General features: G+C 41.9%; 1 protein-coding gene across 1 annotated transcript in view; it reads left to right on the top strand.

Moving 5' to 3' along the window:
• The first annotated feature begins 7,759 nt into the window (after positions 1-7,759).
• LOC132886321 (NACHT, LRR and PYD domains-containing protein 3-like) overlaps positions 7,760-23,415 on the top strand; it is a 719,980-nt gene continuing 704,324 nt past the window's right edge. The window contains exons 1-4 of the mRNA XM_060920867.1: positions 7,760-7,872; positions 8,313-8,367; positions 8,522-8,726; positions 8,966-10,739. Coding sequence (XP_060776850.1) covers positions 7,760-7,872; positions 8,313-8,367; positions 8,522-8,726; positions 8,966-10,739 — 2,147 coding nt within the window. The remainder of the gene's footprint in view (positions 7,873-8,312; positions 8,368-8,521; positions 8,727-8,965; positions 10,740-23,415) is intronic.

Here is a 23,415-nt window from a genome sequence, read left to right as displayed (position 1 = left end):
GGCCAAAGGCCCCTGCATGAGCTTCTCCACAAAAACAAACAAACAAAAAAACAAACAAACAAAAAAGGACAATTTAAATTGAACATTACTTGAACAAGAAGGAGCCTGTGTGGGCTCAGGCCCCTGGAACACCTGATGGAGTCGCTGTACCTTTGGAGAGAGAGGAGGTCTGCCTCACCTTGCTGAGGGGTCCATTAGGAGCCAGACTAGTTCAGTTTGGGTTTTGTTTTCTCTCTCTCACACACACAGGCCTTAGTTACTGCCCTACTCTCCATCTTTTGAGTATATTGAGGGTTAAGCGAGCTGGGAGGGTAGCCTGGTACGCAATAATGTGTAAAACAGTTTTACAGCTGGATAAATATTTTTCTTTGGCTGTAAAAATATTTAAGTATAAATATTTTGTGTATGTATAAAAGAAGTTCTGCAGCTGTAACCAAGCATAACAAAGTAAAATTTAGACTCATCTTGCGAAACAAAATGCCTCAGAGCATGGACAAGATTTGTATCAGTGATTTAATTTGCAGCTGGATCCTATCCCAGCTGACTATGGGTGAGAGGCGGGGTTCACCCTGGACAAGTCGCCAGATCATCGCAGGGCTGACACATAGAGAGACAAATAACCATTCACACTCACACCTACAGTCAATTTAGAGCCACCAATTATTCTAACCTGCATGTCTTTGGACTGTGGAGGAAACTGGAGCACCCGGAGGAAACCCACGCAGACATGGGGAGAACATGCAAACTCCACACAGAAAGGACCCTGTCGGTCGCTGGGCTCGAACCCAGAACCTTCCTGCTGTGAGGCGACAGCGCTAACCACTACACCACCTTGCTGCCCAATGTTCACTGGTCATTCTTGAATTCTTTTTATGTTTCCCAAAATCCACTGTATTCTCAGCGAGCACTCGTATGTCCACTGTTGTGCGGACAGGCAATGAGAGAGGACCCGCATAGATCGTGCAAACTGGGCTTTAAGCTCCTTTATTTTCCATGTCCTTACCTCGGACTGCTGCGGGTAAGAGTCTTCAAAGTGTCTGCTTTTGTTAGGGCATTTTAAATTGCCACTTTTGCCAACCACAACGGACTTGGAGCAAATGAGACACATCGGTCTTACTGAGCTTGTTGCAGGAAGAATATAAGCATACTTTGCTGTCCACTCTGCTTGGAAGACTCGGTTTTCAAGATCAATTTCCCTAATTTTCCATAATGCTGTATTTCGCCTAAACCTGCATGCTTCTCTTTACCGAGCAACCTACACAGTATAAGTCAGCAACACATAGGACCCATATGACTCTACTGAGCTGGCATCATTATGCCTGATTAAAAGTCTCCCGCCAATTTCTTTTTTTTTTTTTTGAGTGAAGATGGATGGAAGATGGATGGATGGAAGCCTCTTGCGGTCTGGGTTTGAACCAGAGTCCACCAGTTGTTGACACCTGCTGTATGGTTTATGGATTCAACTTCAAAATTACTGCTCTCTCTCTCTCTGTGCGCATGTGCTGAGTGAGTGGGCGGAGCCAGAGCATTGTGAATGAGCATGGAGTGGTAGCCGCTGTGCCGGGAACGAGTCTTCTATTTATCTATCTTTTCTCTCCTTATATTTAATTTTTTTTCTTACTTCATGGTTTATAGTATATTTTGCTCGGTTGTGTAGCACTAGCAATTGGTTGTGTTTTTTTTTTTTGTATGTTTATCAGGGGGGTCTGCTTCCAGTGTTTGAGCTGGGAGAATGGCAGGTCTAGGTGCAGGGAGTTCTGAACAACTGACACGGTGTCATGTTGTTAAAGTAGCACTGACTGCCAGTGTGGAGGATGATAGCTTGGCTGCGGGAGAGGTTGTGGGACATAACATTCTCTCAGCAGCTCGAATGAACAGCAGAATTGTTTTGTTTTAGAGAATGGCTGATTGGCAAATGATCTGATTGAAAAATGGAGTAGTGGTTGCTGGTGTTTTTACCTCTGTTCTTCCTCTCTCCACCTCACCAAAGAAAGTCACTCTGTCAAATGTTCCCCCTTTCATAAAAGATGAGGTTTTAGAACAAATATTACGGTGTTATGGCAAACTGGTGTCAGGAATTAAAAAAATTCTGATCGCATGTAAATCCCCTCGTCTGAAACACACAGCACGTTTTAGATGTTTTGTGTACATCAGGGGTGTCCAAACTGATCCATAAAGGGCCGTGTGGCTGCAGGTTTTCATTCCAGCCATGCAGCAGCACACTTGACTTGGCTCATTCAATCACCTGAACTGTCTTCACACAGTCAAATACTTGCAGCCACACCCACCCTTGATTAAAGGGTGTGTGTGTCAGTTGATTGAAGCCAAATGAGGTGTGCTGCTGCATGGCTGGAATGAAAACCTGCAGCCACACGGCCCTTTATGGATCAGTTTGGACACCCCTGGTGTACATGATACTAAAAGATAATAGAGATGGTTTGGATTTGACTCTAAATGTAAAGGTGTGTTCTGTCATGATTTTATCTCAATATGTACCAGACAAATGACTCGCCAATGTCAGCATCAAAGTTCATGTGTCTTTTTACTGGAGCACTCATGGTTTTTACATACAACCTCGTGCACACAGATTCCCCGAATGCAATGCAGCAACCAACTACGGGTGTCAATAAGGAACACAATACTATACCACATAAACTACAATACATGATAAGGTGGACAACTTTAACGATGTTATCGGTGCTACAACAAGCATATAAAATGAGGTCCTACCTAATAGCGGAGCTTCCATTCAAATGAAAACAAACATGCAACAGATGATGGACTTTGATGTGTTTCAATTTCAATTTTATCATGAGAAGATAAATTTCTCCAAACTCACATGTACATTATTCTTTTTATTACTATAAACTACAGTGTGCTTTAGGGATTTATAGCAAAATGTTTTGAAAACAAAAGATAGACGATTCATGAAAAGCTCAGCTTTTTCATGAAAAGATTCAGCTTGTGGCTTTTCCTGTGAACGATTTATTCGCCTTTCTCTCACTCTTTCACGTCTTTCCTTTTCTTCCTCTGTCAAAACTCTCTTCCCGGTTTTGACTTTATCTTTCTCTCCTTGGTGAACTTGTTCTGACATCTTTTTAAAGTTTGTAAAAATGATGATTATTTTGTTGCGCTGTTTTTGTTCTCAGTGGGAAAACCTGATAAATATGAAATTATCTGGAGACAAAAATAAGTCATGTAGGCGCGCTTGCGCTTCTAGTTCCCGCCAAAATCAAACAGCCAGTCAGAATCGCGAGGGGCATGGATGGACGGACGTACACGGCTGGGATCCCTGTGTGTCCGTGAAAAATCAACTCGATGGGTTACCAGATTTTCTTCAGTATGGAGCTCCGCTTGCGCAGGCCGAAAGCTCCGCTACAAAAGTCACAAAACCTTCTTTGTGTAAAGACTTTTTCCAGACAAGTCCATACTTATAAGAATCATCTTCAGGTTACACAAAACAAAATGATTGGCTTTATCCTTAGCTCCTCCCCCAGGACTCCTATAGGGTTTACTGAGTTCAAACAGGTCAACATGTTGCCAATCCATCTCCGAGTTAAACAGTTACAACTCAATCACATCCACAACATGTTATATGGTAATGCTCCGAGATTCTCATCATCTAGAAGCGTTCGGAATACTCGCCATAATACCTGTTCAGGTCCCATGTCCCTTTTTGTTCCTTCTGTAAAGTCATTTGTCTGTTTTTCATTTAGGTTTACCGCCATCACTGCCTGGAACCAACTACCAAGTCAGTTACAGTCCAGAATTGTTTTACATAGCTTTAAATCCAATGTCAAAAATTTATTTGATCAATTAGTTAATTATTTGTCAACGTTTTTCTTGATAGCGGGGAGATGGTAATACCTTTTATCTATTTTTCTGTTTGAACAACCAAAAAGAGTGCAAAAATGAACCATATTTAAGACAGATTAAGTCTTGCTTACACGAAAGACGCTGTCTGTTTGTCCCCCGGGTGAAATTATCACGTGATGCATGACGTCATGCCTAAGGGGTCGATTGTTCTTGCTGTTCCAATTCTTTTGTTTCTGCTTTACACTGAACACATTTGTGTTTGAGATCAAAAGATGAATACGAGCTGATAGATCAGAATTTCAGCTTCATTTCCTGATCTTTACATCTAGATGTGTTCAGCAACAGAACATAACACCTTTGGAGGCAGACCACCCAATGGTTAGGTCAGCAAAAGTATTGGGACAGATAGTTTTAAGTAAATAAGAAAAACAGAAGAATTGCCCTTGCTGTTCCAGCGCTTTCAGAGGGGTCTGTATAAACACATGAGACATGATGACATGAGATTAAAACTAATCACAGTGGAGACAGATTGATCATCTGAAACCAAATAACACGGCATTTAATGTCACTTTTCATAAATGTTCCTCAGGTTTGAATTGCTGGCTTTTATCAGGCTTTGTTTTATATTTTACAGAAGTCTTGTGACTTTCTGCTTATTAGACTGAGATTGTTGAGGAGGTTCTGTGTTAATTCAAACTGGATATACAGTCATCCATATCCACTCCATATTATATTAGCATGTACACTTCCCTTAATTTGTGTCTGTAATAATATGTGTTTTAGAATGATGGAGGGAAAGAGATCAGACTCACCAGAACCCAGCTGTGTGTCCATGAAGAGTGACGGGTCAATGGAACCCCCAATTCACTTCGGAGACAGTCCTGCTGATCTGAGGTCAGTATAGTGAGGTGTTTTACAGCACTGTTCCACCTGATCAAACTCACTGGTGTCATTGTGAAGCCCTTCATGAGCTTTATCAGGTGTTGAAGCAGTAAAACACTAAACTGTGCAGTGCTGCAGCTCTCGGACTGGCAGTGAGGAAAACTGCTGGAAGAGTTCAGTTCAGCCTGCAGTCCCTGAGCTGGAGGGTCTGTGGTGGCCTAAATTAATTTTCACAGATGCATAGCCAGGACATAGCAGAAGAAGCAGATAATAGGCTATTGTTAATTCATCCATGCCTAGGCCTACTACGTATGCTGTTCTCCATGCTGATAGGCTGCTGACAAGATGCGTGCACTCCCCGGGAAGTGCATGCGACTCGCAAGCTCAGAATGCAGAGAGCTGTGCGACGTTGTGTGTGCAGCAGCGAGAGGGACTTGTGTCGACTGCAATGATCTTCAGTGTGAATAAAAATATTCACGTACATGTAATCTGTTCAATGTCCCTCAAGTAGACTTAGTTAAAGTTAGTCTACTGAATGCTATTTGAGTTCATGCGAGAGCAACATTAGAGAGTAATGTTAGCTTTTTAGGCTATGACATTACAACAACCTTCTGTAAGTGGAAGCTGACCGTCTATTTCTACAGGAGCAGAGGTCTAATTATAAAAAGAAAACATGTTTCATGTGGATTTTCCCCTTTAGGTTACGATATGTCTGAAAAGTGACAGGCAGTAGGGTCTATGATTGACCAAGGGACTGAACAGTTAGCCTATGCTACCAAATGCCAGCTGACTGACTGAGAGAACTCTGTATGAGATTTAGCCTGCGATAACCTAAATTTAAACAACGCAGACCACAAGCTATGCAGTACAATGAAAATAATGACAGGCACTGGCCATGCTAAAAGACTGCTCCCATTCTCTCGTAATAGCAAAGGCAAGACTACTCTACATTTCACTAATGTTATAATGTCAGATTAATTTTGAGTTATACAGTCTTACTTAAACCTACCCATGTTATTTTGCCAAAAGAGGTGTTAAACCTACCTGTTCTGTTTCTTGGATGTCCCATTAATTCATTTCTTCCTCCACAGGCTGAGCCATGTTTCCAAGTGTCTTTGTTGGGTGGGTAGCCTATGTTTTGGCTATATTCCCAACCGAACCACAGTAGGCTAAACTGGTTTTATGGCAGGCTTATTACAAAATAAACAGTCTAATTTGAGGTTTATAAAACAGCCAGTAATACGTTTTAGTTGCAGCACATTTGAAGCAGCTGTCAGCCTACGTTGGATTTAATACAAGAGGGCGCATTTGGACAAATTTTGGCAAAGACCGATATGATGAGGCTGATACCGATATGGACCGATAAGTGAAAAATGGCCCAAAAACGGTTGATATATCGGTCGACCTCTGGTCCAAAATACTGAGAAGTTTCCTCAGCATCCTCCTCTCTGACACCTCCACCAGTGACTCCAGTTCCACCCCCAGGACAGACCCCGCTTTTCTGATGAGTTGAGGCTGTTGGCATCAGCTGCTTTCACCCTGCTGCTCCAGCACACCACAGTGTGATAAAATATCTGCAGTATGGTTCTGCAGACACTGAAAGACCGGAGTCTTTCAAAACAACATTCGATGACAAAGAGTGACTTTGGCAGGCTGCTGCCTGTGATGGCGCCGGAAGTGTGTCATTCCTGACTTTACCAAGCCTTGTATTTAGTTCTTCTGATATTCTGGGGGGTTTTATTCTTGCCTAGACTTCTCTACTCATTACCTGACCTCTGCCTGTTTACCTGAATAAAATCCTTTCTTCACCTAAACATCCATCTGCCGTATGGCGACCAGATTAATGATGGTCAATTAATATACTTAATATAATTTACAACATACTATTACAGAGAAACTACTGTGGCAAAAATGAGAGGACTCTGTCCACAGTGTGTTCAACATGTCTGCTACAGAGGGAAATGACATCATGTGATGGTGGTCACATGATATTGGGACAAACCATGTTTGAGTTGCGGGGGGAGTTCTGTTCGTAACAGAGCTGACAGAGGTTTCACAGACATTAATAAATAAAGATATTTAAATGAGAAACAATTTTAAATAATATTTTTCTTTAGTATTTAGACTTTTGAAAGAAATAAAACAGTTGTTGTTGACTTTAATGGTCTTTATTCATTATTGTGAAAATAAGACTCCCTCGACTAAAACACAGACGGAGCAAAAACGGTCAATTTTGGAACATCATGACAAATTTCAAGTGTAATGAAGCAGAGGATGGACATAATGTTTGTGTGATATGATAACATTCTTTCCATTAATCGATAAAATCTGGTATTTTTGAAGAAAATAATTAGAATAAATATAATTATCATCAAAGGACATGGAATGTGTCCTGAATGATAGAATGACTCTTGTGTTTCTCCATGAAATGATTGGACAGCCGCCAAACACTGACTCAGTTTGAAGCAGGAGTTGAGACACAAAAGAACCCTGGAAATGGATTTGTACACAGTACAAGGAATTGTTGTTTGTATAAAGTTTGTTTGCGTGCAAGTTTTAACCTGTTTTTAGCTCATCGGGCCTCAGGCCAGGCCAGATGACATGCAATCACGCGTCGTTCGTCTGTCATCGTCTGTCCACAATTTACAAAAATCATTACTCCTCCTACAGGATTGATCGGATTTCAATCAAACTCACATACAGTGTTCCCCAGGTGTGTGTGCATAACATTTGTCAAGATGGTGGTGCCACCTGTCATATTTACGATTTTATGGGCGTCTTGGCCGGTCTGAGCTCCAGCCTCATTCAGGCTATTTTTAATGTCTGTTTTTAATGACTAATGTCTGAGTATTTTAAACATTTTATAATTGAAATGCTCAGCCTTGCCTTTTATTTGTCTATATGATTTAATTTGTTGCTTATTACTCAAAAAATTAATGAAGACAAAGATGTTCTGTGTTAATTCAAACTGGATAAACAGTCATCCATATCCACTCCATATTATATTAGCATGTACACTTCCCTTCATTTGTGTCTGTAATAATATCTGTGTTGTAGAATGATGGAGGGAAAGAGATCAGACTCACCAGAACCCAGCTGTGTGTCCATGAAGAGTGACTGGTCAATGGACTGTCCATTTGGCTTCAGAGACAGAGACAGTCCTGCTGATCTGAGGTCAGTATAGTGAGGTGTTTTACAGCACTGTTCCACCTGATCAAACTCACTGGTGTCATTGTGAAGCCCTTCATGAGCTTTATCAGGTGTTGAAGCAGTAAAACACTAAACTGTGCAGTGCTGCAGCTCTCGGACTGGCAGTGAGGAAAACTGCTGGAAGAGTTCAGTTCAGCCTGCAGTCCCTGAGCTGGAGGGTCTGTGGTGCGATACGAGAACATTTACACCTGGGACATTAATCACTATATCACTATTTCATTCATTCATTCCTTCCTTCATTCAAACCTTTGTTTCTAAATGTGTGTGTCAATGATGAAATCCTGAACTCAGTGTATTGTGTTAAGAGGAGAGTGTTAAATATCTGTCTCTGTATTTATGAGTGTGTGTTGTACAGCTATGATACATATAGTCCATATTACAGCATGTGTTTTGTTTGTTCACAGACCACAAAAGAAGAAATCAAACCTCAGCAGAAATCAGCTGGAGTCCATATTCAAGGTGTGTGTGTATAGTTTTATCCACATACAGCAGCATTATGGGTAATCAGACACAATTTCAGTTGTAACTGACTTTTCTTCTTTTCCTAAAATAAATCCTCTCTCACTGTGTAACATTATAATATTGGGATCTGTTCCTGTGTGTTTCTCACCAGGAGCTGGAACACAAAGTCATCAGTGTGATCCAGAAGGAGCTGAAGAGGTTTAAGAAGCTCCTGAGTCCAGATTCCCCAGCATGCTGTGAGAGGGAGGTGGAAGATGAGGAGGATCAGAGCAGTGTCAGAGAGGGAGTGCTGAAGATCACACTGCACTTCCTGAAGAACATGAAACACACAGATCTCGCTCACACACTGCACAACAGTAAGAGCTCTGAGTCATGACTTTATTTTATCTACTTCAGTTTGGTTCATATTTAAATAAATCATATTGAATTTATCAAGCTGAATAAGTCAGTGAGATTAGAACTCTGAAATTAGTTTTATTTTACAATGTCTATATTTTCCATCTAAATTCTATACATTAATCAGGAACGCACATCAATATTTAATTTATATTGTTCTCAGTGATTTTGCATGGAAAGATGTTACTTTGTTTCTCAGAACACGTCTCTGTGTATCGGCAAAAGCTGAAATCCAACCTGAGAGAGAAGTTTAAAAGAGTTAATGAAGGAATCTCACAGCATGGAAGCTCAGCTCTTCTGAATGAGATCTACACAGAGCTCTACATCACAGAGGGTTGGAGTGGAGACGTCAATAAAGAACATGAGGTGAGACAGATTGAGACGGCGTCCAGGAGACCAGCAACACAGGAGACACTCATCAAATGTAAGGATCTCTTTAAAGACACGTCCATCAGAAGTGTGCTGACTAAAGGAGTTGCTGGAATTGGAAAAACAGTCTCTGTGCAGAAGTTCATTCTGGACTGGACTGAAGGAGAAGCGAATCAGGACGTCACCTTCATGTTCCCACTTCCCTTTAGAGAGCTGAATCTGATGAAGGAGAGAAATCTCAGTCTGATGAATCTTCATCACTTTTTCCCAGAAATGAAAGAATTACGATTCATAGACTGTGATATAAACAAAGTCCTGTTGATCTTTGATGGTCTGGATGAGTGTCGACTTCCTCTAAATTTCCAGAACAATGAGAGATTGTGTGATGTGACGGAGTCGGCCTCAGTGGATGTGCTGCTGACAAACCTCATCAAGGGGAATCTGCTTCCCTCTGCTCTCTTCTGGATAACCTCTCGACCAGCAGCAGCCAATCAGATCCCTCCTGAGTGTGTAGGCCAGGTAACAGAGGTACGAGGGTTCAGTGATCCTCAGAAAGAGGAGTACTTCAGGAAGAGGATCAGTGATCACAGCCTGGCCAATAAAATCATCACACACATGAAGTCTTCAAGAAGCCTCTACATCATGTGCCACATCCCAGTCTTCTGCTGGATCTCAGCCACTGTTCTCGAGAGAATGTTGGGTGAAGCAGAGAGTGGAGAGATCCCCAAGACTCTGACTCAAATGTTCACACACTTCCTGATCTTTCAGATCAAACACAAGGACCAAAAGTACCATCAGAAATGTGAGCCTGATCCTCAGCAGACCAGAGCGAGTATCCTGGCACTGGGAAAACTGGCTTTCCAACAGCTGGAGAAAGGAAACCTGATCTTCTATGAGGAAGACCTGAGAGAGTGTGGCATTGATGTGAGAGAAGTGTCAGTGTACTCAGGAGTGTGTACCCAAATCTTCCGAGAGGAGTTTGGGCTTCACCTGGGGAAAGTGTTCAGCTTCGTACATCTGAGTGTTCAGGAGTTTCTGGCTGCTTTATACGTCTTTCTCCGTTTTATTTTTAGAAAGAGAAATGTGCTCATGGAACAAAGGACTGGGCTTTTTAATTTCTTAATAAAGTCAAACATGTCTGATTTCCTCAGGAGTGCAGTGGACAAGGCCTTACAGAGTGAGAATGGACACCTGGACCTGTTCCTCCGCTTCCTTCTGGGTCTCTCACTGGAGTCCAATCAGACTCTCTTACGAGACCTACTGCCCCAGACAGGAAATAGCGCTCACAGCAAACAGGAAACAGTCGAGTACATCAAGGAGAAGATCAGGGAGAATCCATCTCCAGAGAAATCCATCAATCTGTTCCACTGTCTGAATGAACTGAATGATCATTCTCTAGTGCAGGAAGTACAACGTTACCTGAACAGAGGAGATTCCAGTCGTCTCAGTGGAGTCAGTCTCTCTCCTGCTCAGTGGTCAGCTCTGGTGTTTGTGTTACTGAATTCAGAACAGGAGCTGGATCTGTTTGATTTGAGTAAATATGACCCATCAGAGGAATGTCTTCTGAAGCTGCTGCCAGTGGTCAAAGCCTCCAGAAAAGCTGTGTAAGTGTTTTTATTTTTATTTATAAATGTATTACTGCATGGTTTGTTATTTTAATGTCACACTGAACTGCAGTGTTTAGATTAATGCTTGTTAATAGTGACTCTAATCTTCTTTAAACAAAACTCTGGTACTTTTACAGGAGATGGTTTCACTTTTTACACTAACAGGTTATTAAACCCACCTTCTGACACACGTGAACACACCACCTGTACTCAGGTCCACTCCAAACCCCCAGAAATCAGAGGTGTGTGTGTGAGCAGAGAATGATACACACCAGCTGTTTTACTGTCTGTTTGAAACTCAACACACAACTTTGTGTTCAGTTCAAATAATTACATCATATTTTTCCCAAAATCTTGACCTCCAGCAGTAAAACAACCCCAGTAAGAAGTGTCCATCAAACTCCACCCTCACAAACTCCTGACCAATCAGAGAACTCCCTCATGGACAAACAGTTTGGTGCTCTGGAAAATCAGTGCAGTGTGAAACTAACCAAACCAAATGACAGGAACACACTGTGCACTGAAAAAAAATCCTTTGGATTTACTTGATTTTAATGTGTACATCGGTCCCACATGATCAGAATGTGTATGACTGACATAATTTCCTTCTTTTTCTTAATGAATTATTACTTGTGGGCCGGCATGGTGGTGTAGTTGTTAGCACTGTCGCATCACAGCAAGAAGGTCCTGGGTTCGAGCCCAGTGGCTGATGAGGGCCTTTCTGTGTGGAGTTTGCATGTTCTCCCCGTGTCTGTGTGGGTTTCCTCCGGGTGCTCCGGTTTCCCCCACAGTCCAAAGACATGCAGCAGGGTTTCCCATACATAAACCATTGTGTGGCGCAGCGCCACACAATGGATTCCTAGCGCCACACAATCAGACTCGCGATTTCGAAAAAAAAAAAAATTCCGTTGCGTATCGTTCATTCATAGTGCTCTTTCTTCTCATTCACGCGCGCGCGCACACCCACACAGAGAGACAGGCGTGTCCACAGGCCTACCGTTGCGCATATACCTGGACTGCAAGTAGCCTGTTAGGCTAATTAAAAATAACGCAGCCTTCCGACCCCTTATTTTAAAAGGTAGCCTACGTCGTGCTCGTGAAGAGCTTTATCATAGCCTTCCTTGCTTACAGGAAACGGACATCCCTGAGTCAGGCTATAAACCAATTTTGATGGATACAGTAGCAGCTTGACGCGAGGAACCGTTGCATCATCCCGTTTATCCCGCTTCAGCAATGACTTCCCTTACGATAGGGCACTTGAGTTTTTTTTTTTTTCAGGAAGCGACGCAGAATTAAATGTTCTGATAGGGCATGCAGGCTTTGCACCAATTAGGGTAATGCTTTTTCATTATTGTTAGTTGCCTTGGTGTTATCTTAAGTGGTTTCTTACTAGAGGTCGACCGATATGGGTTTTTCTAAAGCCGATACCGATATTTAGAGGTCAGAGTCGGCCGATATGAGCTGCCGATTTTTTTTGGGCCGATATGCTATCGTATTGTCCTTAATTGGCATGCTAAAATATCATACTAGTAAGAGGACGCACAACACTGGGTGTGATGTGATCCAGGTCTGAATGAGATGAATTATGGGATGGATGCAAGAGTCCATGTTACTATGTAGGAGAAAAGCAATAGCTTTGTGATCCCTGTGGTGCAATTTTAAGAAATATAGTCTACATACAGGAGGAGGAGGAAGAAAAGTAGTGCAGGGTAATAGTAATGCCAGGGGAATCATTTTCTCATCATCAATCAAGGTTCATGGCGAGCACATGCTTGAGCCAGACATCCTCGCGAGCTGTCTCAAAAACTACATTACCTCCGTTATTTCAGAAAGAAATCCCGAATTATGTCTGAGACACGCCAGGATTCCTCCTGACCCCCGCACTGCAGTCTCTGCTTATGTAAAATAAAAACAAACCCACCCTGGATCACTATACATACATACATACATACAGTCTGCTGAGCGCATGCACACTCTCGCTCACTCACTCATTCTCGCAGCGTGTGCATTCCCTCGCGACAACACCACGCCGCGCTCGCGCTCTCTCCCCCTCAGGCAGCCCGCATATTAAAAATGGCGGTTTGTACAGTACAATATCCAGACCTTCGCGCCACCAGAAACACTCTTGTTAAGAACGCGGTTTGTGTGGAAATTACAGCTCCGAATCCGCTTCCGTGTCCTTAGGGTTCGTTCAAAATAAACAACAGGCGCCTCAGGCTCTCAGACACAAACGAATTTCGGCAACTAGGACATTGAAATGTAAGAATTGAAGCCTTACCTGTAGGCTCTGTCTGCTGACTCCTGAAACGTTTGTTGGCTTGGGTCTTTTGCACGCCGCGTTCTACGTAGCTGTCGTGCCTGAATTTAAATTGGCGCGACCAAATAAGAAAATCGGCCGATGCCGATTCATTAAAAAATGGCAAAAATTGGCCGATTAAATCGGCGGCCGATAGATCGGTCGACCTCTATTTCTTACATCTAATTATGATATTTTATTATTTTGTTGTTACATTATACTGTTTACTTCATTTTAGTATTGGTTGAGGTAAGTGTTGAGTTCAATATTTAAAATAAAATCCTCCAGCTTGTTTTTTGCAATTTATTCCTTGAATGTCAACTAAAGAATGATTGAAAGATTGCCACCAAAAAGGCAAAAAACTAAACTTTAACTTCAATTTTAGTGAGTAATTTTCATAAATTTAAAAGACAGGTTTTCCACCAACATCAAGCCCAGCAAACTAATGGCCTGCCCTGTAATGTAAAGTTGGGTCGAGGAATGAAACCAGGCAGGGTTCTGGTAAAAATTGTTTTAGCTGTCTTCTCTTAAAGAACTTGAAAGAATTTAGATTGAACTGAATAATCTCAAATGCTTCCTGTAGCTTTAAAATAGTCCCAGCAGGTGACTCTGAAGAAAAATACTGTGTGTTTGAACACCGCCCGCTGTAAACACTTTGCATACACCCCAATGACCGATTCCACCGACCGCCACGACACCACCGCGCACGATTCCCTCATCGGCACAGTGGAGCACCACAAATTGCTACCTAGTCTGTGGGAAACACTGAAGTTGATGACACGTGTAGCATTGCAACAAGTTTATTTTTTTTCCCATTTCAACATTCAAACATTTAAAACATCTCTTAAGATTCCACTTCCCCAGGACTTCAGGCACAAAAAAATAAATAAATAAATACGTCTATGCATTTTGACTTGCAGTGCTTACACAACGCCAAAGCAACAGTGAATCTTGCCCCCAAAATGCAAAGATTTAAGTAAAGTTCATTTATTCCCAAAACAAGCATACTTTGGTTTTTTTTTTTCTTGAAACAAGATGAACCGCATTTGACAAATGTCCAAAATGTACTTACTTGTTTAAAAAAAACTTGTTTTATTTTCAAAGGTGCTCCAAATAAGACTTTTTCAAGACATTTTGTCTATACAAGATTTTCAAGATGGACTGTCTAAAAACTAGCCTTTCTAGCTAAATGAGGTGGGCAATTATGTCTTATAATAAGGGTGGCTAGATGTTTTGACTTGAAAATAGACAAATAAACTTCCTAAGATTTTTATTTTTTGCAGTGCATGCCACAAACTGAATAAGGCAAATAAGCTCTCGTGCTTCATAAAAACACTTTACCATGAGGGTTAACCCTGTGAACACCATTTTACACAGCTGACAACTTTGACAAATCAAAGTGGATTTACAAACAAAAAGTAATCAACCCTGCGTAAACTCATCACTCAGTACGTTTACATGCACATCCAAATCAAGCTACTGTCGGTAATCGAGCAAAGGGTCCCAAGCAGGGGTGCCAGAGAAATCCAATCCTATATGCACACAAGGGAATCGAGCTATTGTGTGAGGTACATTGTGCACCCGAGCCACAGGTGGCGCTACACGCCCCATCGTGTTGGTACACTTCCGGTTGTCGTCATGAAGAAGAGCTATTCAAGTGTATAAACAAAGTTATCAGTTCCGTGTTCACAAGAAGAGTGTTTGTATGTACAAACAGAAGTGTTCCTAATAAAGTGGGCGGCTAAGGTGAAGTGTCATGCCGACCGAGGCTGTTGTGTTTCCCGCTTGTGGACTCGTCACTTCCGGAAGGGGCAGTGCTGAAGGAAGTAGCTCGACTCCGTAGCTCGATAGGGTTTACATGCACTAAGTAGCTCGGCAAAAATCGCATAATCTAGGTCGTGCAGCTCGATTATGAGAAATCAAGTTCGGTTCAATTTCAGCCGAGCTAAGGTGTTTCCATGGCATTTAGAACTTCGATTTCAGTCGAGCAACGGCAGAAATTCAATTTTCTCTGTGCATGTAAACGCACTGACTGAGAAATAAACACACACACAAAAGTGGATACACAGCAGAAATCAGTCTGAGCCGTTGACTGAGAGCCTGTTTTTCAGAGCAAGTGCTTTGTTGGAAAGTTTACCTCCATCCAGTTCCATCCAGATCTTTTGGATGACCTCAAAAGTGTAGCGGAGGTCAGCAGGGTCGCTGAGGTTCAGTGCATACATCAGTCCAAACAGCAAAGCAACAGCTAATGCTACATTATCAAGATCTTGTAACACCTTGATGCCTTCGAGAACAATGCCAATGTCCTCTGCTTCATCACTTGAAGCATGTTCTTTAAGAACATAAATCCCAATGGTGGTGTCTTCAGTGGCCTCACTGATGGTGTTTTGATCCATGCTATGTACAAAACAGACAAAAGGTAGGTAAACCAGGGGCATCGTGGCTCAGTTGGATAAGGCGCCATACCATAAATCCAGGGACCCAGGTTCGATTCCGACATGAGGTCCTTTCCCGATCCCTCCCCGTCTCTCTCTCCTACTCATTTCCTGTCTCCGCACTGTCCTATCCAATAAAGGTGAAAAAAGCCCAAAAAAAGGTAGGTAAATCAAACCTTTTCACCAAGCCCTATCAAGAAAAGGATAAACATAAAATAGTGACACTATAGATCTAGGTAAGGTGAAAGTTAGAATGAAGGTAAATTTAAAGACAAGAACAAGTAACTACAGCAGAACATGATATAAACATTTAATAAAATGGAAGCATTATCTGTTCCATGAGAACACACTGTGAACGCACCTCCTGATTGGCTGAAATAATGTTGTGAGGCTCGGTCCGAGCCACTTTGTTGCCCAGTTACAGAACCATGGTTGTGTGTGAACACTGGATTCTTTTTCAGTGCACACACAGATCAGACAGCTGGCGGACCATGAGGAGATATTTACTGAGTTTGACAAAAAGTGTGTTGCACAATTGTTCTTGAGAACCATTTATTCTACCTTTTTAAGTTAATTTGTCTACGTGTGTGTGACCACAGCCTATACTGCCAGACACGACGTGGAAGCGCCGGTAGGGTTTTTGTAATTATGTAGAATTCCTCTAGGTGTCAACAGAAGTTGCGGGCTGCAGCTTTAAAGGAGAACTGAAGGCAATTTTTTTCTTTTAATCATCAAAATTCTATTTATGTCATTTTATTAAATATAGGAATGCATTTTTGATCGCTATTTTGTCCCTGCTATAGCAAGTTGAGTGTCTGAAATATGCTCTGTAATATATCAGTCCATATGTTAAAGCAATGGCCATAAACGAGATTCACTGAGACCTGTGTGAGACATCGTAGGACAGAAGTAAAACGTTAAAATCACGCCTCTCCTTGGTTCACCTCTGAGCTTAGGGCCATGAAGGCCAAGGGAAGGCGGCTAGAGCGCCTTTATAAGAAAATCGGCCTTACTTTCACTCTTCTCTGAGCACATCGCAAAGTATAAGGATGCTCCTAATGCTGCCCGATCCTCTTACTACGCTAACATCATTAAGCGTGGCAACCATAGACCCAAAGCTCTGTTTAATACAATAAATAAACTTCTTCAGCCTCCTTCCTCAACCACTCCCAGTTCCCCTGCTCAGTGTCAGGCTTTTTTTGATTTTTTCAAGGATAAAATTGACAGTATTTACCAACACTTTCATTCTGAAATTCATTCTTCTGTCTTGCAAGTAGCTCTTTCTCATAAAGCTGACTGCTGTCTCTCTGCTTTCTCTCCTGTTGATTCTTGTAAAGTATCAGAAATTATGACTAAGTCCTCCTCCTCCTCATGTCTGTCGGACCCTGCACCCACTGCACTTCTTAAATCCTGGGTATCTGCTATCTCCCCTTATATTGTCTCGTCTCGTCTTCATCTGCTTTATCCGGGGCCGGGTCACGGAGGCAGCAGTCTGAGCATGGAAGCCCAAACTTCCCTTTCCCCAGACACCTCGGCCAGCTCCTCAGGAAGAACACCGAGGAGTTCCCAGGCCAGCCGAGAGACATAGTCCCTCCAGCGTGTCCTGGGTCTTCCCCGGGGCCTCCTCCTGGGGGGACATGCCTGGAACACCTCCCCAGGGAGGCATCCAGGAGGCATCCGAAAGAGATGCCCGAGCCACCTCAGCTGATTCCTCTCAATGTGGAGGAGCAGCGGCTCTACTCCAAGCTCCTCCCAAGTAACTGTGCTTCTCTCCCTATCTCTAAGGGAGCGCCCAGCCACCCTGCGAAGGAAACTCATTTCGGCCGCTTGTATCCGCGATCTTGTTCTTTCGGTCATTACCCAAAGCTCATGACCATAGGTGAGAGTCGGAACATAGATCGATCGGTAAATCGAGAGCTTCGCCTTTTGGCTCAGCTCCTTCACCACGACGGACCAGTAAAGCGACCGCATCACTGCGGAGGCTGCACCGATCCGCCTGTTGATCTCGCGTTCTATCCTTCCCTCACTTGTGAACAAAATCCTGAGATACTTAAACGCCTCCACTTGAGGCAGAACTTCTCCACCAACCTGGAGAGGGCAAGCCACCCTTTTCTGGTCGAGAACCCCCTTATATTGCTCATATGATTAATCAGTGTTTTGCTTTAGGCACTGTTCCCATCTCCCTCAAAATTGCTTCAGTTACACCAATACTAAAGAAACCTGGTCTAGATTCTCTTTCACTGTCCAATTACAGACCCATTTCAAATCTCCCTTTCCTAGCTAAAGTAATGGAGCGAGTTGTAGCCTCTCAGCTTCATACTTTCCTTGCTCGTAATGATCTCTATGAACCCTTTCAGTCAGGCTTTCGCAATATCCACAGCACTGAATCTGCTCTCTTAAGAGTTGTTAATGACCTCCTGCTCTCAACTGATGCTGGTCATCTCAATGTCCTTGTTCTCTTGGACCTCACAGCTGCCTTTGACACTACATCATGAGATACTCATTTCCAGACTATCTTCTTTTGGTATTACTGGCTTAGCTTTAGCCTGGTTTCAGTCATATCTAGCAAACAGGCAACAGTTAATCTCTATTGGTGTCCATAAATCATCCACTGCTACTGTTGCTCATGGTGTGCCTCAAGGTTCTGTCCTTGGTCCCCTTCTTTTTATATTATATGTTTCTCCTATCGGCCAGATTATTCGTAACCATGGCCTTAACTTTCATTGTTATGCTGATGACATTCAAATCTACATCACTATCACCCCTTCCATAGCCTCTGTTCAGCTGCTAAGGACTTGCATCACTGACCTTAAGCAATGGTTGCATAAGCACTGCTTTAAACTTAATGCTAGCAAAATGGAGGTTCTATTAGTAGTGGTCGTGAGTCACATACTGCTGTATTGAAAAAGGTGGATTTGTTACATTCATGATGTTTTTTTCGTCATTCAATTGCAATTTTCTTGAGAAGTAGGAAAGCTATGGAGGGGAGATAGATATCATTTTGAAGCTTGTTTTGTTAGCTTTCAAATGACACCAAATTCAAAGCAACACACTTAATAGTAATGGTACTGGCTGATGAAAAAGAAAATAAGTCAGTGGGGGAGCAGGTGGAGGTGGCGGTGGAGATGGTTTGGTGATAGCTGTTTTCACTGTTTCTGTCAGCAGCATTTCAGTCTAGTTCATTGTTCTGTCACCAGATGTCACTGTTAGTGAAGCCATAAAGCCCAGGAAGCCATTTTACCATGTGGGTCACCTCAATTCAGTGGAGGCAATTGAAGCCATTCGAAGATTTTTTTCGCATTTTCTCGAAATCCGGACCTGTCAATTGGTAAGCAACATGATGTCCTATGTGATCCCCTGCTTTATCATGCTATTTGTAAAATGTTTTAAGCCTTTAGCCAGATATTGCATAATCCACATGCAATGCATTGGAGCAAGTACATGAAGTGAACATTACGTTTTCAGGGAAACAGGGATGCGTATTTTCTTACTCATGTTCCCCTTGCCACATCAACCCTTTCCCTTTAAGATAGGGAAAAGTGACTTAGTGCATTTGATAGAGCAGACTCTCCTCTCCAATATGCAACAAACAGAACTTAGTTAGGTAAAATATTAAGGTTTTTACAAACAATCTTCTGACGGTGTTCCATTTTGAGAAAATAAAGAAAATGTTTCTCTTTTAACTCATTTTCCTATTATTTGCTAATGCTTAATTAGCATTTTCTCGTTAATGGATGATAATTGATGAGAAAGGAAGACATTTTCTGAAAGCCCTTGAGTAGCCTGTTGACATACCCAAATATCAAAAAATGGCCATTTTTCACCATGTAACACAAATTACCAGCAGTTTGTGACTTGCGACCTAGTAGGGCTGCACGATTATGGAAAAAATGATAATCACGATTATCTTGATCAAAATTGTAATCACGATTATTAATCACGATTATTCTTGATGTTAGGGAAATCACTTAAATTTTATTTCACTATATTCAAACAAACGATATGAACAGCTTTCAGTGCAGAATGAAATTTAAAAGAGAAGTTCTGATTTCCAAATGAAAATAAATGAATAAATAAATGAAATTTATTCAATTTATTTATCTTGGATAAATAAATGAAATTTATCCAAGAAATTACCAAAGGATGAAGGAACTGAAAACTCAGTTGCAACAATTACATAGCATTATACTGAGGCCTACAAGTTTTTAGCTAGAGAGACCAGCCTATCAACATGCTCTGGCTTTAAACATGAGCGAAGGCAGGTCACAGCATTGCCTCCAGTGCTAAATAGTCTGTTGTTCCGACATAGTTAGCTTTTCTCTCTCACCTCAATCTGTTACCTACTCTCACGCCATTAGGGGGCGAACCGACGCATGTAAGGTTTCATTACTCCGCCTAAATAAGCAAGCAAGCCAACTTGGCTTGCTTGCTTATTTAGGCGGAGTAATGAAACCTTACATGCGTCGGTTCGCCCCCTAATGGTTTGGCGGAGTACTGGCCAAAAAGTGCTTGATCAGATATGCAGCAGAGCTCGGATTTTAAATGGAAATAAATTGCGATTTTCATTTAATTTAATCGTGGCAGCCAAAATCGCGATTTTCGATTAAATTCGATTAATTGTGCAGCCCTAATTAGTAGGTACCAAAAGACAGGTTCTGAACTTCTCCAGTTTTACTATTGATGTTGATGGTGTGTCTATTAGTCCTTCCCAAGTTATAAAAAACCTTGGAGTTCTCTTTGACTCCACCCTTACGTTTGAACCCCATTTTAAACTCATTACTAAGAATGCTTTCTTTCACCTCCGCAATATTGCATGTCTCCGCCCTTTTCTCTTGGAAACTGATGCCAAAATGTTGGTCAATGCGTTTATTTTTTCTCGTCTTGACTATTGCAATTCTCTCTTTTATGGTCTCCCTGCCACATTGCTCAATCGCCTGCAGTCCATCCAAAACTCAGAAGCAAGAGTCCTCACACTCACCAAGCGCACTGCTCACATCACTCCTGTTTTACAGCAACTGCACTGGTTGCCAGTTATTTCTCGGATCAAATACAAAATCTTGCTTTTAACCTATAAAGCTCTTCATGGTTTCGCCCCTTCCGATCTCTGTGAGCTAATTCATTTGTACTGTCCCTCCCGCTCCCTCAGATCTTCTGTCTGTGGACTTCTGACTGCCCCACATTTTAAACTGGATCTATGGGTGGCAGATCATTCAGTGTTGCTGCTCCTAAACTTTGGAACTCGTTACCACAATCGCTTCGTGACTGTTCCACTCTCTCTTCCTTCAACGCTAACTTGAAAACTTTTCCCTTCACCTCACACTACTCTTCCTAGTGTGGCTTTTTTTTTGTAACTCCTGTGTAAAGCGTCCTTGGGTTTGTGAAAGGCGCGATATAAATTGAAATTATTATTATTATTATTATTATTATTATTATAACTACTACAACGGAAATCAAAGTGACCAACATCTGCCAACGTTCCCTGTGTCCAAAATCGCTCACTCGTTCACTACTCCCTACTCCCTATATAGGAATTACTATATAGAGGACTGTACAGTGAGCTCATTGGTAAAATGTAAAAACACTTTCGGACACTAGTCCGTCGCGCTGGAATTTACGTCATTACTGTCGCACAATTAAAACGTGCCAGATCAGTCGGCTGGTGGGTTTCAAAATAATAAATACATGCGTGTGTTTGTGATTAAATCCATATTATACTGAGCGCATTTCCCACATTAATCAATACAAAGTACCTGCAGCTTTCAGTTCTTTTAAATCAAGGCTGAATACTTTCTTCTTTGCAGACTTTTAATTTGATTTCTTTCAGTGCGACTGCAAAAAAAGACGCACGCGCTCTCTTTTGAATGCTGATGTAATCAAGCCGGAAGTTTTGTTTGTTTTGATAGCAATCAGGAAAGTTTGAAAAAAGTAGGCAGTAATTGTCATTTAAACTCGTTTTTGTGCAATACTTTGTTTGGAAAGCAGTTTTCAAAATGGCGGCACTGACACCTGGCTGACACTTCACGTTTCAAAGTCTCGCACAAGTCTCGTGAAGATCGCGCGGATAAGCGACGCCTGCCGTGGACCAAACGAACTAAACTCAACACGGCTAAAAACCGAATAGGCCGATAAGTATAATTTTTAATTGCAATTAGCTGCCAATACGAGTCACGATATAAGGTTACTAAAACCGAAAATGGAATTGAATAACACGTTAATTAAGAAATAAAGCAAGTTTAAAAATGACTTCAGTTCTCCTTTAACATTGACATGAGCCCGCATTTTACTGACACTTACACCAACACATTCATAGCCACACCAGCATTTATTTGACATGTTTATTCACACACACACACACACACACACACACACACACACACACACACACACACACACTGTCCTAAACATGTCATTACTAAATAAACGGCTGCTCTCCACCGGCTGCGACTTTTTTTTTTTTAATTTATTCGTATACCATACAATTATACAAAACAATCACAATACAACTACACAAAAAAATCAAAAATCAAACACAACAGCGAATTTAAAATTGAGTGAAAAACCAAAATTAACAGTGAGGAATAATGTGTATATGGAGATGTCCGCGTGTGTGTGTATATAAGGAGTAGTACTGACTTACTGTTAGACCGGGGAGATGGAGGCGAGATCGCAAAGAAGGAGGGTTCCAAAAGAAATTAGTATTATTATCTTTATGTAGGACAATAATAAGAGAAATAAGAATAGGATAAGAATAGGAATAATTTGATTAGTTGACTGATGATACAGATTGCCTGGGAACCCAAGTATGACCACGGTGTCATCCCGCCCCCGCACAGGATAACCAAGAACAACAACACCGGCTGCGAGTTTAACTAAGCACCGTCGTCAGAAGCAGGACCGGGAGCCGGGGCTCAGCGGAGAAACACCATTATTGACGTTAACTATCAACTGTAAATTAACTAGCGAGTGTTAGCTAACGTTCGCAAACATGCAATGCATATATATATACGCACGCACCAGAAAAAGTTAACAGGCTGTTGTAATTGTTCCGTAACATTACTGTTTGAAAACAGCACTCGAGTGGACTATCGCCCAACTTACTTGAACACAAACATATATAAATTTGAAGAACTTACTTTTTCAGTGATTGGGTTTCTCTCCACGGTGACTTGTTGCTGAAGGAAATGGAGACTTGTCCATAATTTTCGCGGGCTTGTGGGTCTTCTTGGCTTATTTGGCCTCCAACTTATCGGCGCATTAGCGCCACCTTCTGCTCCGGAGTGGTTAACGACACTTTCTGGCGACATTTGAACGTATTCCATTTCCGGTAGAGACTAAACTCGATCACACTGAGTTTGTTTTTTTAATTCAATAAATTTCAATCAACAAGAAAGAAATTATTACATTCAGCATTCTCTATAAACAACTGAAGTCTACTTGATTAATCCATGTTCACAAGCAGAATATAAATTAATTGTGTTGCATTTACTAACTTCATTTTTGGAAATTTAAAGGCCCGATATTTTCCTTTTTTCAGTGTGTGTGAGTGAGAGAGAGAGAGAAAGAGAGATAGTACTGTGTGTGTGTGTGTGTGTGAGAGAGAGAGAGAGAGAGAATGAGAGTACTGTGTGTGTGTGAGAGAGAGAGGGTGAGAGAGTTGTGTGTGTGAGAGAGAGAGAGAGAGAGAGAGAGAGAATGAGAGTACTATGTGTGTGAGAGAGTGAGAGAGCGAGAAAGAGAGAGAGTACCGGGGCGGAGCAAAAGGGGGCGAACGGGGCCGTTGCCCCTGGGCCTTGGGCCCTCCCCCTAGCTGTACAGGGCCCCACCCTTTGACATTCAGGCCCTCCCAATAAATGTGCCTTACGTGATTTCATTGGAAATTCCTTGAAACCTACAAGTTTTCACATGATTACAGACTAGTTGAGCGATATATCTCTCATTTTTG

The sequence above is a fragment of the Neoarius graeffei genome, chromosome 5 (assembly GCF_027579695.1).
Source record: "Neoarius graeffei isolate fNeoGra1 chromosome 5, fNeoGra1.pri, whole genome shotgun sequence".
NCBI lineage: Eukaryota > Metazoa > Chordata > Actinopteri > Siluriformes > Ariidae > Neoarius > Neoarius graeffei.
The sequence above is the reverse complement of the archived record's forward strand: the minus strand, read 5'-3'. Positions and strand labels throughout refer to the sequence as shown.